Source organism: Mercenaria mercenaria, chromosome 17 (genome assembly GCF_021730395.1).
Source record: "Mercenaria mercenaria strain notata chromosome 17, MADL_Memer_1, whole genome shotgun sequence".
Taxonomy (NCBI): Eukaryota; Metazoa; Mollusca; class Bivalvia; order Venerida; family Veneridae; genus Mercenaria; species Mercenaria mercenaria.
This window is the reverse complement of record NC_069377.1, coordinates 556,550-572,557: the sequence shown is the minus strand read 5'-3', so window position 1 is coordinate 572,557 and position 16,008 is coordinate 556,550. Positions and strand designations below refer to the sequence as shown.

Sequence of the window (16,008 nt, the reverse complement as noted above, 5' to 3'; positions counted from 1 at the left end):
ACCAAACAAGCTTAAAGACTTTCCATAAGATCAGATTTCTTCTATACCACAATGGTTGACAGTTTTACCCCAACAGTAAAAATATTTTGAAATATCTTTCACTGCCTTGATCTATCTTAGAATACCTTACAGACAGAATGAACAAAGAAAAAAAAACTTCCATTTCCCTGCGTTTTTTTGTTGTTGTTTGTATTGCGACCGACTTTCAAAAAATCTATAATACTGTTTACAAAGACGCTCTGGACTAAGAATCTGTCTCGTATTACAACTGTGACAGATACAAAAACGCTCCGGACTCCAAATCTGTTTCGTATTACAACCATGACAGATAATATGATTGGGGAAATAATAAAAGATGTTTTATCAACGGAAAGTATTTGCTATGGAAATGAGATTCATGTTGCAGCATCGTGTTCCATTTACTAGATCTGTAAGTGTGAAGTTACAAGCTTCCTCTTGTAATGACAACATAATCCCATTACAGTGAGTCTGCATTTAATATAGAGTTCAGTACGAAAGCCTTTTTCTGGCTACCGTATTTTTGGCAAAAATATGGCATCGTGAAAACAAACTTGCAAAAAAGAACTGTCCATGCCGTTCATTTCTGTAATGTAGTTAAACACTCGTGTGTTTGACTTAAGTAGTAAAAGGATAGCAATCCAATTCGAAATTCTAACTATGTCTAAAACAGGGTTATTGTGCTATGTTTCTATTCCAGGCATAATCAGCGTAAGATTTTCCAAGAAACTCATTTTTTTTTCAACACTATGTAACTTGAATTTCACATTTATTATATATCTATTGAAACATAAATGTACGAATATAAAGTTTAATATAGAATGGCAAAATACACGTGCATGCGTGTTCAGTAAGCTCAGAATAGTTGGAGAGAAACATTCGTGCTATTCGGAATTACTGTTTGTTTTTTAATTAATCAGATTCCTTTCTTGATGAATTACTTGTTTCTTGAGCTATGTTCCAGGAATTACCAATTACTTATGTATCATGTAACAATGATTGTCACAATTACGCATGCCGTCGGCATTGTGGAGTGTAAGCATCAACATTACACAATAAAGCGCCGCATACCGATCATATAAGACGTCTAATAGACTTGCACTGTATGTTGATATCAAAGTGATCTTTAACATTGCTCAGTTTATTCTTCGTAGGCCTATGTCAAGAGTTTGCTGAGCTTTTAAATAGGTCTTTATGGCAAATAGAATCATCGTTAAAGTTATGCCAGTGTATACGAGCAGTGGCAACTCTTGTTTGCTGCATAATTTCTAAAATAAGTACCTGTCTGTTATCTTTCTTAACAAGATAAAAACGGAAACTATCTTGTTCTCTCGATAGCTTCTATAACGAAACCCTCTCCCCCCAAAAAACAGTATTTGAACTCTTAATTTTGTTAAGCCTTTAAAATACCCCCACCCCCCTCCTCCCCGCTTTCCATCTCCTATCCGGATGTTGCATTCAGTTACAATCAAATAAATGTATTTTTCAAGTATACCAGTACAAAATGTATAACTCCATAATCATAAAACCTTCACATTTCTATAAAATAAGCGAAATTTATATCTTTCCTGGAATTTTCTGAATGCATGAAATACTCATGCATTAACCTCGGGTTGATCTTTATCATGATAGGCTTGCAAATTATCAGATGATTCGGTAGAAAACTCTCTTATAATCGTGCCTGATTTCAATCCGATTTGACTTTTAAATTATATCGTGACAAGTTAATGCCTGGAAACATATTTACCGGCACAAACATATACTTTACTGACGTAGAACTGGGCTTAAAAACAAAAGTAACAATTTACATCCGTGCACAGTAGACCTTGGCAGATGTTTTCTTTCACTGTTCCTTTCAGATTTCAAATACATTAGAGCTTTGACTATTTTGTAAACATTTGTCTACGGTCAAAATATGCAGACTCTTGTAAAAAATATTCTGATCCGGGTAATACGTCAAAACTCAGCTGTTTTTAAGCTACTACATGTGTATGGATAGAAGGGATTATTGCAATTTCTTTAACATACACTGTGGGAGAGCCTTGAGAAGTGTTAACTGGTTTGAATCGTCCATGGTTATATGTCGTTCGGCATATTTTAATCAAAAGCTCTGTGGGCTGATACAAATAGCAAGTCCATCTCAGAGTCTCAGATGAATCCTATCATTTTTTTAATTCCTAGCGGTAAAGGCCATTAATCGTATACACCGAACCGGAACCGAACCAATGCCTATTTATTTTGTTTCGAAATCGACCAAGACGTTCACATGTACCGAATCTCTTAGTGAAATGTGAGTATAGCACACTAAAGTAACTGCTATCAAGTCAGGAGCCTAGTGGTTAATGTCTCTGACTTCAAATCACCTGCCTCTCATCGATGTGGGTTAGAGCCTCACTCGGGCATTGAATTCTTCATGTGATGAAGCCATCCAGCTGGCTTACGGAGGGTCGGTTATTCTACCCAGGTGCCCGCTCGTGATGAAATAATACACGGAGAGACACATGGGGTCTTCCTCCACCATCAAAACTGGAAAGTCGCCATATGACGTATAATTGTGTCGGTGCAACGTTAACTCCACCCCCTCCACAAAGCCACAAAAAAAAAACACCAAAGAAACCAAAACAAACAAAAAAATAAACAAACAAGAAAAAAAACAAAAAAAAACAAGAAGACAAAAAACAAGAAAAAAAAAACGTATCAAGTCAAGTCAGAGAATTACAAACTGATTTTAGTCTTATTTTGAACTTTCTTTTTTTATAATTTATGTGAGACTGTTAAACTTTAGCTTGTGTCCAATTTTAATAATATTTAAAATTTTCACGCAAGACCAAGATCACTTTGTTGGACACACAGCCAACACCCCTAACCCTAACCCTAACATTATAACCTTATTAAGCCAAAACTATGCGCTTAATTTGATATGCGCGTACAGACAAGCCGTGTGTGCCTATTTTTGATATATTTCAAAAATTGACTTTGCTTACCTCGGTTAAAGACCTGCTCCAGTCCTACCTTTTAACCTTAGATTGTCACTGAAAAAGCATGAAAATCCTGACTATGAACAGTGATGCCTGTCAAAATAGAGTCTATTTTATATAAAATTCTATATAAAATACCTGTGGTTTTGCGTGCTAAAGTGTGGAGCGTGGCCCTTAACTGTTACCTATTGTAATCATGGGTTGCCGCGGAGCAGGGCTTTAAGAAAACGAAAGTAAAACATGGACATGGGCATGCGCAGTGAATAGGATTTGCGTTTAAGAGGCATTTTACTCATATTGTTTTCACAGATTTACACAAGAATGACAAACTGTAATGACAACGCATGATTATCGTAAACAATTAACGTTTTACCAGAGAGTAGACGTTAAAATCTTTTAACACCTATTGGCTATTCAACAGGTGAGAACACTTGTCACCTGTATTCATGATAAACAATTGTTATGATATATTACCGTTAATTACGCTTTTTGCTTTTTGCTGTATATGCGCCTACTTGCGAGAAGGGCATGACATGCACGGAATAACGGTATGGCAGTATGCGCTTACTTTCGATATACGCTTATATTCAAATATGCGCCTTTTTACCAGATTTTACAGTATTTTGTTTTATGTATTGTTTTGACTTCCTTTCTGTTCTAAATGTCATTCATGTCAATTTCAGAATAATCAGTAGAAGCAGAGATTCTCTGAAGAAGAAGATATGACGGATGAAAAGAAGGATCCCGAAAAAATACCAGAGAATGAAGAGTAAGTGTAAATAGTTTTTAATAGGCTAACGTCGAGATCTGAATAGCATAGGTTTAAAAACATAGTACTATGTCTGGAGAGTTTTAAAACAATCATAAATGTGACTTAACTTAATTTAATCTTTTATCATCATGAAATAAATTTCAACTCAATTCCTGCTATTACGTTATAACACTTTTGCGAGTTTTTTTTTGTATGTTTTGCATATTGTCCCAGTGTTTTAATTGCTAAGGTCTCGATGACCTGAGAGGCATGTAGTGTTTGAAATGTCCGTCCGTCCGTCACATTATTTTGAGTACTTTCTCCTGCAGTTTCTTCCCAGTTAAAAATGAAACTATGTATACATCATCAAACATTTAGTGGACATGGGCATATAATTGGAATTGCCATGTACGATTACATTTATATTATGTTTTGGAGTTAAAACGTTTTTGCTTTTGCTTTGAAATATTACAGCTGCGTCAGAAAATTGTGTGTTCAACTCCAATATCTCACTGAAAGCAATGTGTACAACTCCCATATCTCACTGAAAGCAATGTGTACAACTCCCATATCTCACTGAAAGCAATGTGGAAATGCACATATTGGGACTTTATGTCTGATTATTATTTTTGGAGTTATGACCCTTTTTGGACTTTGAAATGTCAGAACTACGTTAAAACATTGTGTACTCAACTCCTCTTACAGGTTTCATCCAACTGGAATGAAACTTGGTAAACATCATCAGCATGATGTTGACATTTGCAAAATTTCGGGACTGGCTAAATATTTTTTTCTGGAACTATGGCTCATTTATTGGCTTTGAATTATTAGAACTACTTAAGAACATTGTGTATTCGACTCCTCCTACAGTTTCCACCCAACTATAAATGAAACTTAGTATACATCATACGCATGATGTGGACACGCACACATTTTCTGGACTACTGTGTCTAATGATTTTGTCTGGAGTTATGATCATTTTTTTTGGAGTTTGAAATATAAGAACTATGTCAGAAAATTGTGCGTTGGGCTCCTCCCATAGTTCTTTACAATCAAAATGAAACTTGGTATACATAATCAACATGAGGTGGGCATGCATTTACTTTCGGAACTTTTGTATCCGCTAATTTTTCTGGAGTTACGGTCCTGTTATTTAAGGACTTGATTTATTGTTCTGTAAAGCATTTTCAGAGGTGCACTGTGTCATCCGATGTTGTCATTTCTATTTCATATCAAGTACTGCCTGGAGCTTACGTTACTTTTTTATTGGAATTGTTTACAGATCTATAACAGTTTTTAATTAATTTCAAATATTAAGACATAGCTTACGAGGTGCTCTACCTGAAAATTTAGTAATGACTGATGCATGTTATTCAAGTTTTAGCCTTGTAGCGCTAGCTTCATTGATGGTGTCATTTGTTCGGATTTATATTGAAACAATAGATAAACAGTATATTAACATTGATTCTTGGATATTTCGGGTGACTAATAAATCATGTCTGCGACGGTCACATGTGTAAATCAAGTGATGTCCGCCCTGTTATCCCAAGCGTAATAATTATTTCATAAGGACACGTATTCCCAAGCGTAATAATTGGTTCATAAGGACACGAATATGTAATATTCCACGGTTTCTTGCTAATACGCTTTGGGGCTTCGTGCTGTGGAATATTGACCTCTGTCTCACTTATCTTGTCTAATCTATACTTTGTGTCTACTCAAAGTGTGTCGCTCAAGCTTTCTCTAAAATGAAGTAAAGTTAAAAATAGCACTGGACTGCCTCCGTGTGGTGTCATTTTACTTAAATGCTCGGGAACAAAGGAAAATACTTGTAGGGTTAGAAGACGGCGTTTCAAATTTGAAATTATAGTATGTTAATTTATAGACTAGCTCCTAGACTGTGATATATATTTTTGAATTTTATTTTTATATTTAAAATTGTGAATATAGCCAGTCTATATCCTAGGTCCAATATCGGAATATTAGAATCAGTTCTCTGAGAAAATCTGTAAATTAAACTGGCATTTGTCACTATAACATAAAATAAAAGAACAACCACATTTTTAGTATCAGTCTACGGTGCCCCTAAAGTGACATGTTACACACTTTTTTTCCAGTTAGGTAATGTGAGACTTTTTTTTATTTCGTTTAAACGAAATAAAAAAAAGTCTCACATTACCTAACTGGAAAAAAGTGTGTAACATGTCACTTTAGGGGAACCGTATCAGTCCGGTGGCTAGTATGGTTAATTTATTGAACACACAAAAAATCATTGATATATCTTTTTTTCAGTTTGTTGTTTGGAGGTCAAGTAAAACCGTATGAGAAGTCACAAAAGGCTGTAGGATGTTGCAGATGTACAAAGAAAAAACTACTTATACTGGCAGTAGTTTTGGGGATGTTGCTGTTGTATGGAATTGGGCTTGCCATAGGGCTTGCAGTCGGGCTGAGCAGAGATGAGGAGGAGAAGCCCCAGAAACCTGAAGACGTTCTTGAACCTGTAGGAGCTGTTGTGTCCGATCACGAGGCTTGCTCTGATATTGGCAGGTAAACATTAATGGTTGAGCCCAAGTATTTTCTTTAGTTGACCTTAATTACTGCCACATGAGTTCTATATTACGTCAGCCATAGCATGTTTTCACATGCTTAAACGTTCAAAATTTGACCTCAAAAACATTAATTATAAACTATTTTCCAAAACGTTGTTTATGTGACTGCCACATATTTTGTTAGACCAATTTCCTGTAAAATCTTATGTCGACAATCTTCTGCTCGTGTATTTGTCTATGGCATGTCTGTCGATTAATATAGTAAGAAGTATAACTGATGTTCGCCTTTTAATTGTGGCTCTTACTGTGCAAGTTGTAATGATCAAACTCTGTTACATCCTAAGCACCAATCAAGACAGTCATGTTAACACGAAATATTTAAATGGTCGCACCATTAAGCAATAACCGCTTCCATTCAGAATGTCTGGTATTTTTTATCCGAGGAAATAATATAAGATTGTTAGATATAATCTACTGCAGCTTCGTGTTTATTAAGATTACCCTGATCAGTAAAATTTATATATGCTTTACTAAAGCAGTAATAGCGGTAATCGACTTCAGATCTTCGTTTTGATTAGCATAAAACGCGTTTTATGTTAGGTTTCAGGTTCTGGTCAGACTAACAAAAGATTTTAGTAGCAAAAATTCTTGTCTGTTAATGGTTTTATTTTTAATCCGTTTGCATGTTTCGGATAAAAGATAAAACAATTTCATCGATAGTGTTTTAGCCTTTTCAACATATAATTGAAACAGAGTGTATTGAATTTCGACTGCGATAATAATTATGTTAGTTCTACACTCTATAATTATGTTACAGTACCAAAATAACTTAAGTTGTAATGGGTAACCTCTCTGATACTACATTGAATATTTCATTTTATACTTATCTTATAGGGACATCTTAGCTAGATACGGCACGGCCGTAGATGCAGCAATAGCAACATTGATCTGCAACGGTGTTCGAACCCCGCACAGCATGGGGATCGGAGGAGGTACGTGCCTCTATTACAGCTTTTATTAAGTTGGATTTAGATCCGTAGACCTGTATTGAGAGTCGGCGTATAACGTATTCTCCGTATGTCACTTCGGCAATCTCCGGCGTTTACGGAAATTCGTGTGAGTGCTGGGTTATATTTAGGTTATAATGCAGTAATTCGGTCCAAAATGTGCTTCCGTGGTGTAGTCGAAAGAAGTCCCTAATAAATAGATCCTAATTTTTCCATTTTTCGCGCATTTGCGCGTAAATCGGGGGCCAAATGGGCATTATTTCACTCGTGGAATGAATTTTACATAAAATAGGACACGTTTCATGCTAATACTCGCATGTTTTCGAGTTGTTAACTTGAAAACGAAAGTAGGGTGTTTATTCTGCGGACCGCTTTCTGAAATGCGGCAATATGAGGGTACCTGACTTCAGTTGACTTGCATTTCACTGCATACTATTCAACACCCCTTTTTCTTTTCGTTTTCTTGAAGCAAATGTATGGATATCTTGTGGAAAATAGGTCTACGACGGAGTGAAAATCTAGAAACTGTAACAAAATTGGTCTGAAGTAGCTGAATTTTATATGAAACAAAGACCAATTTCTTTTATTGGTATATAGCCTATAAGAGCTGAAATAAGACTTTTCTCGAAACACATCACAATTAGTCTTCATAGTCATAAATCGATTGTATATGTTATAAAATGATGTTTTCAATGCAAAATAATCATTAAATTTGAAAAATTTTGAATTTTGACCATATTTTGAGTAGATGCGCCTATTTCGGCAGCAATTTCTGCAATAGAAAGGCCAATATTTTGTCTCCAGAATGTGTGAAAATGCACAAAATGCGTCCATTTGAGTCACATTCATGACGGAATGAATGATATTTCAGAATCAAAGTGAAAAATAATGCATACAGGTGAAACGTTTACCAAAATTTACAATGAAGCGACCATAGAGCCTAAATTTAGCCCAGAAAATGGGTAGGGGGTGGCCTCACTTAAATGTCTATATTTCTCTAAAATCTCGAATTTTCACAATGAAACTTGTTAACATGTTCGGTATTACATCTTTCTTGAAAACAGAGGTGAAAATGTTATGAAATTTGATAAAAAGATATCTCTTATAGGTTATAATGCAGTAATTCGGTCCAAAATGTGCTTCCGTGGTGTAGTCGAAAGAAGTCCCTAATAAATAGATCCTAATTTTTCCATTTTTCGCGCATTTGCGCGTAAATCGGGGGCCAAATGGGCATTATTTCACTCGTGGAATGAATTTTACATAAAATAGGACACGTTTCATGCTAATACTCGCATGTTTTCGAGTTGTTAACTTGAAAACGAAAGTAGGGTGTTTATTCTGCGGACCGCTTTCTGAAATGCGGCAATATGAGGGTACCTGACTTCAGTTGACTTGCATTTCACTGCATACTATTCAACACCCCTTTTTCTTTTCGTTTTCTTGAAGCAAATGTATGGATATCTTGTGGAAAATAGGTCTACGACGGAGTGAAAATCTAGAAACTGTAACAAAATTGGTCTGAAGTAGCTGAATTTTATATGAAACAAAGACCAATTTCTTTTATTGGTATATAGCCTTTACGTCCGAAGAAGGTCGATTTACATAATAGGAATACGTAATTTCACGGAAAGTGCCGAATATCATTACGGCCGACTACCGTAAAGACAATCTGTATTTTATTGAGCAGAGCTTCAGTTGCAAAAATTTTAATTTTGATATTAGTCTTTGGTGTATTGTTCATTATCTAAAATTTAGTAAAGAAAAGATTCCTTATCACTTGAGGAAAACATATATCAATTATACAATCTAGGGAATTATAAATTTACCCATGGTTTCTGTCTTTTTGTTATCTAATCTACAAAATTGATGTAGGTTTGTAGATCGACAGTACTGATATAAGTAGTAAAATGTGTGTGGTTGTTATATTTAGGTCATGCAGATAAATTATTTTAAGATGATAGAAGAGAAACCAAAATATATTTCTTTACAGACACTTTGCATCGTAATAGGCTTACACTTATGCCAGACCATAACAGTCTCTATATTGATATAACGTTACTTTTTGAGACACATTTTACATTTGCTAGGCTGCTTCATGCTTGTATATGATCGTCATGATAAACAGACCATGTATATAGATGGACGAGAGACGTCGCCGAAATTAATGACTGAATTGGAATATAAAAACATGACTGATTATGACGGTGGGTGCATAAAGGTGCGCATGAAAATCCTTAACATATGCATCCATTTAAAATCTTGCATGACCCCTCCAAAATATTATTTGCATACATTTATCAGTTTCGCTAACAAAATAACTAACACTAATCCTTATTGTCTGATACTAATACTAATGTTTAAACTTTGTTTTATGAAGTACTTCCTTCATTTATGCACGCACAATATCTTGATGTAAAAAATCGAAAACAGAAAAAATATTGAAAAATGAATAGCCGAAAGTTAGTATACGTTCTGTATACTCTGCCAAAGCTTTAATATGATCGAACATTTAGTTTCTCTTGCCCGAAAAATGTTGGTTTATTTCTTGTATATCCGTCTGGCTTTGTACTACACTTAAATTATTTGTTTTATTCAGCCATTTAGCTTCGTCTGAGGATTTTGTATATCGAAACTTTTTCCAGTTACTTTTTTTCGGAAGACAGTAAAGTATTACAACTAAAGTTCTTTCGAAATTGCGGGTAGAACTGATGGAAATAAACATCAGTAAACCAAAAGTCTGTCAACCCGATTCACTAACAATTAGTAATAATAGAAATACCTTGACCGACTTAATATTAGTGGGTACCGTGTATACCTAGAAACGACAAAAATCATGACTCATTCATTATTCATGATTCCATACAAAATAAACCTGGGCACACAAAAATACCCTAAATGACTCAGTATTACCTGGAACCTGTAAATCCAGAAACAGAAAACATTCTTAACTGATTGATTATTAGTCAGTGTACAATAAACCCAGAAATAAAGAAGCTTCTGGCTCAATTTACTCTAGTAAGTTAAAACACTGCCAACTTAGAAACTTGGAATTAACTGACTGATTAACTGGTCGTAGTTAATACAAGATAAACCAACAACTTAATAGATAAGTAATTAGTAAAACAGAAAAACAAATCCGAGAGCAACTGAAAACTCAACTTATTAATTTTAACAAAAATAAAGTCATCCACTGTAAACTTAGAAACGTAGTTACACTGTCAGCTTATACACTGTCAGCTTAGGAACAAAGATTTACTGTCATTTAATACACGGTTAACGCACAAAACAAGGACAGATCTTAGTGATTAAGATTTATACACTGTTATGTAAGACAGACATTTCCTGACTCGCTATACAAATCTAAACACTTGGAAATATCCTGACTGATACACTACCACTTTATGGAGCGTACACACAGAACCACCCTGACTGAATCACTGTCCTTTACCCTTACCCATCTTTCAGTTTGGACAGTGCCATGCACTGTTAATGGTGCTTACCAACCTGATATTGACTGAATGGCGTCCAGTGCAGATCTTGATCAGACTGCACGGATATGCAGGCTGATTACGATCTACACTAATCGCAAAGGCAGATTCAATGTGTCCAGCATGATAATGGTTAAAAAACTCAAGCAAACTATAAAACACGACTGATTTAGAAACTAACTAATGAACAATAGTTACTATAAACGGAGGAGATTCCCATTATTATATTTCTACACGTAGGCAACTATAGAAATATATTCTTTGTAATACAATTTTAGGATGTACTTTTGTCATTTTTGACAAGGAATCGTCTGGTGCGGCAACAATAGATGGACAAGCTATCTCTCCTGCCTCTATGACCGAAAACAAATATACTCGATTAAGTGTTGAAAGTAGTGAGTTAACAGATATTGTGTTTATAAAGTAGTAGAGCGGTTGCAATTTTATTCTTGTACGCGTACGCGTACGTGTAGGGTTTAGCGCCTGTGGTGTCAAAATTTAGTACATTACAATTTTACAAAAGTTCAGTCGCGCACGTTCATGTGAAGTTTTAAACCTGTAGACTTGCATGTACAGTGAACAACTGAACTAAGTTACTGACAATTTTAGAAGACGTACGCGTACAGATACAAGTAATGACATCGCAACCTCTCCAGCAACGGAGTCACTTGTGAGTACATTGTATACACGTTGTTGCACTAACAATTAACTTACAGTACCTATCAGATACTGTCTTCAATGTTTTACTGTTGTAAATTTGCTTGTTGTATAAATTACATAAAATTATTCCCTTTTAATTGCTATTTTAAACTTCTCTTATGTGATAAAAATATGCTAGTCAAACTGTCCTCTTAAGTTTACAGCGAAAGTACTTACCCTGCTACAAGAAAACGTAGTTTTAGGCGACTCGCCATGAGCAAAAAGTATGGTTTTGGAAGAGTTTGGTTTTAAATGTAATTTATGACAAGCACTCAAATTGCAACTGTATAAACTTTGTCGTTACAGCCTTTATTGAAAATATATAAAAGAAAGCCTACATATAAGTGTAATTGATCAACCTAATTAAAGGTTTGGCGAATCCCATTTTGATAAGTAAAATATCCTTTGAACAAATTGTTATGTAGAAATACCAAACAATAATTTACGGTAAGATTTTCTTCTTAAATCAACATAGATGTTATTTGTTATGAATTTGAGTTTGCATGTTTACTTAGTTATTTATGAGATTTAGTGTTGCACGTCCCAGTAAATCACTAACCATGCCCTTCACTTTTTGAAAAACTATGTGTCAATATATTTACCTAATAATGTAGATGAAAACAGTTTACTATATTTTGTTTGTTTTAAATCTTTTAAGTATATATATTTATTCTGTACTAGATTGCACGAATAACAAAGTTTTAGCCTTCTCTATACAATCAAACCAACCAGTTCATATCCCTTTTTGTAAAGATTAAGTTTCTTAAAAATGTGTTAATTATATGTTATATTTACATTGTATTTCTTTCTACTGAACAGATTAAAGGTATTAGACTCCTAAATGTTGATCGGCAGTTTCCGTGTGATGATGTATTCTCCGTATGAGATTTCGGCATTCTTCGGCAGTAACGGAAACAACCGAAGAATACCGAAATCGCAAACGAACGATGTATACGTAATCGAACGGAAAATGCCGAGTGTTGCTACGGAAGAAAGCTATTTATTTCCCCACCATGACAACTTTTGATCAAATTATATTATAATAGTATCATTTTTCTTATTGTAACATTTTAGTCAAAATGATCGGCATTTCAGTTCAAATTCAACGACCAGTCGTTTTTCTGCAAGCGCATTATGATAGTAATTTATTCTTACACATTGTATCAGTAATATTTTATTGTAGTCAACTTACATCCTGTAGACCAAAAACTTCGTACATTTCTATGTAAAGTCTAATATGCCAACAAATTCTACTAACTATGAGTGGATAGTATTCTCTCACATGATAAATATAATGCGCTACATATATTTATATTTGATTTGCTTGTTTCTTCTTTTATGTGTACAGTAAATGCTCGAAGAATAGCCGTACCTGGTGAACTGAAGGCTTACAAAGAGGCTCACACTAGGTATGGGCGGCTGCCTTGGAAGGACCTGTTTGAACCAACCATCCAGATGATACGGGCAGGATTTCCCCTGTCAGGGGCCACTGCCGACGCTTTGAAGTATTTAGTATCAATTAATAATGACCAGTATCTGACAAAATTTCCGGGACTTTGGTAATTAGCATAATACACTCTTTGTTTATGTTGCTATGCAAACACCTTATTTTTAAAGTATAAAACGGTTTGTTTGAAGTGATCCTTGAATCTTGGACTTAAAATTAACTTTATCTGTGAAATATTACATATATACTGACCAAATTGCACGGAACACACTAGTAATAAAATGCAGCAACTAAACTAAATATTTAGTTACTTATATCACATATTTGTGTCAAATAATTCTTTTTCACTTTTGATTCAATTGATGATCCTCGTATATTGACTCATTTATTAAACAACAGTGTTTTTAAGGGTATGTTTCCAGTATTAGTATGCATGCGTTATAAAATATCACTTTTATTTCAACATTTGACTGCTAATACGTTTCCTACATAAATCATTTTGTTGCTAAGTTATTAATAAACTGATATAGACTTCTTAATGTTAGAATGACTTTATACCTACAGTGAAATATTTTGTGCGAACACCACAACTGGGGAACCCAAGAAGGCAGGAGACACCATCCTGTGGCCTAAGCTTGCAGATACATTACAGGGCGTGGCGGATGAAGGTGTAGATTACATATATGATAGTCCATTAACAAATACAATTGTGGACGAAATAAGGAAGGAAGGTATTTATACTCCATACTATTATCCAGTAGCCTTAAAATGACATAGCCATTTGTTTAAAGAAACAAATTTTGTCTAACATTTGTTGATAGAATACAAAGTTGTCTCACTTTAATTTACTGTCAATAATTATAATTTTGAATCGTAGCGTCTGTATTTTCGGTGTTTCGTTAGGGCCAGAGCCTGCTCCCCATGAACGCGAAAGGCTTCGCCATCGCACTGTCATCACCATCGTTACTTGAAGAACTAGCAAGAAACCGCTAGCCAAATTTCAAAGGGATTTCGAACAAATTAACAAATTTTGACTGTCTACATTTTTTTCATTCGACCCAGTGGTGTTCTGCTAGTGTTCCCTTTGTGGCTAAATAGGGCGAAAATAAACTCACCTCTTTGTCTATATGTTTTGAATGTTTTATTCTTTGTTCTGTTTTTATTCTTCATCCGGAACTGTTTTATCTTTAACACGCGGGCTAGCGATCAAAAGACATGGTAACCTTCTTGTCCTATCTGGTTTGTTTTGAGGCTAAATTTCTTCTATATTACATCGAATTTCAAATGCGTATAATAAAATTATATGAGTTATACTATTGATTTCCAGTGTCACTTTGTGTTTATTTTTAGTCATAATTACTTAAACAGAATTTTTCTAAATTTCAAACAGAAATGAAAAATTATGTTGAAACATTTTATTTTCAGGTGGCATTTTAGATATATCAGATTTTATTATGAAGTATGAAGTGAAAACGGGCAATGCACTAGAAGTTTACCTGGATAATAGTACATTATACACCATGGACGGTGCCACAGGAGGACCTATAGTAGCACTTATACTTAACATTTTAAAACGTGAGTTTCTTATTATTTCGACAGATTCAAAGTATATGGGCGCTATATTGGATTCAACCATGTCCAAGAGTTCTTCCGACTAAAGTTCCTGCTCGCACAATATCCTCAAAATCGATTAGAAGACTCATAAAATTATAAAATTGTTAAAATATCATTATTTCCGTTCCATAACTAGTGTGACATCGGCCAGCTTGTGAAGGAAGACCCATTTTGTTCCTCTAAATCAGGAGGATGGCTGTTTTGCCTAAAAGAGTCCTTACTTCGACAAGACATTAATACACTTTATTAGGATACTGTCAAAAAGAATATATGAGAACTAACCCGTATATGTGAATCGCTTCTAGTTGTTAGAATGATTCCGGAGTACTGCTGACAACAAGATCCTGTATCATGAAATGTTATACAAAACAACTTATTTTTGTCTTTGTGTTCTTTTTCGAAAAATGTATGAAGATAACTTTTCCTTATTTTAAAGGATATGAATGGTTGGATATGAACACATTGGAAGGAGAGGTTGATTTTTACCACAAACTTATAGAAGCCATGAAGTTTTCTGATGCTGATCGAATGCGTCTAGGGGACCCTGATTTTGATAATACCACATGGGTAAGTCAAACTTTGTATCCTGGTATTTTTAACACCCGTGCCTTATAAGTTTTAACTCCGTTTACTCGAAATCGGCTAATTCAAACACCGACCTTAACTCGAACTCGCCGTCAGGTCCCGGTAAAATTCCTATATAATGTATACTCTTCGATGGCGCAAACTATTGATAAGTCGAACAAATTTTGCTCGTCCCGTCGAGTTTGAGAGAAAGAAGTTCGTACATTGTTCTGCTTATTTTCCTTTTTTGTTAATTACTAAATCTGTTTTCATCTAATATCGATTTGAATGAAATATTCAATAAAATTGGTTCCTGTTTCACTTTAATTGCAATGAATTTGTGAGACGGTTGCTGGAGAAACATTTATGCCTGTTTAATGCAGCGAAGTTGTTAGTCACTTATAAAATACCGGGAATCTAAGAACGTGGTTAATTGCAGACTGTCACCATATCATGACCCAAAATACTTCTAAACAGAAGTAAGCACATAATGTATTCAGAAGTTGCAACTAAAATGCTTTTTTTTATTACAGATATTAGAGAAGATGCGCTCAGAAGAATATGCGGATATTTTACGTACAAAAATAACGGAGAAAACTCATGAAAAGCCGTATTATACGGACGCTACCGGAAGCTTCGGAGATTTGATGGGAACTTCACAAGTGTCCGTGTTGAGCCCGTACGGCGATGCAGTGTCTGTTACATCCACTGTCAACTGGTAGTAAGTATATATTATACATCCGCTGTCAACTGGTAGTAAGTATAAATAGAGAATATTAGGTTACTGTCTTTCTTAACTTAAGTTTATCCACCGAGTTGGAGAAAGGTTTATCCACCCGAGGCTTGCCGAGGGGGATAAACCTTTCGGAGACGAGGTGGATAAACTTAAGAAA

General features: G+C 34.8%; 1 protein-coding gene across 10 annotated transcripts in view; it reads left to right on the top strand.

Annotated features, from left to right (window-relative positions):
- LOC123536023 (glutathione hydrolase 1 proenzyme-like) overlaps positions 1-16,008 on the top strand; it is a 125,967-nt gene that overhangs the window by 102,926 nt on the left and 7,033 nt on the right. For 9 of the 10 annotated variants that reach the window (XM_045318795.2, XM_053528667.1, XM_045318790.2 and 6 more), the window contains exons 2-10: positions 3,680-3,765; positions 6,040-6,294; positions 7,191-7,288; positions 9,391-9,507; positions 12,839-13,049; positions 13,502-13,668; positions 14,363-14,512; positions 14,988-15,118; positions 15,649-15,836. In XM_045318795.2, the coding sequence (XP_045174730.2) occupies positions 3,719-3,765; positions 6,040-6,294; positions 7,191-7,288; positions 9,391-9,507; positions 12,839-13,049; positions 13,502-13,668; positions 14,363-14,512; positions 14,988-15,118; positions 15,649-15,836 (1,364 nt within the window). In that variant the 5' untranslated portion in view covers positions 3,680-3,718. Of the gene's footprint in view, positions 1-3,679; positions 3,766-6,039; positions 6,295-7,190; positions 7,289-9,390; positions 9,508-11,069; positions 11,187-12,838; positions 13,050-13,501; positions 13,669-14,362; positions 14,513-14,987; positions 15,119-15,648; positions 15,837-16,008 lie in introns of all 10 variants that reach the window. The other variant, XM_045318797.2, reaches the window with a different exon arrangement.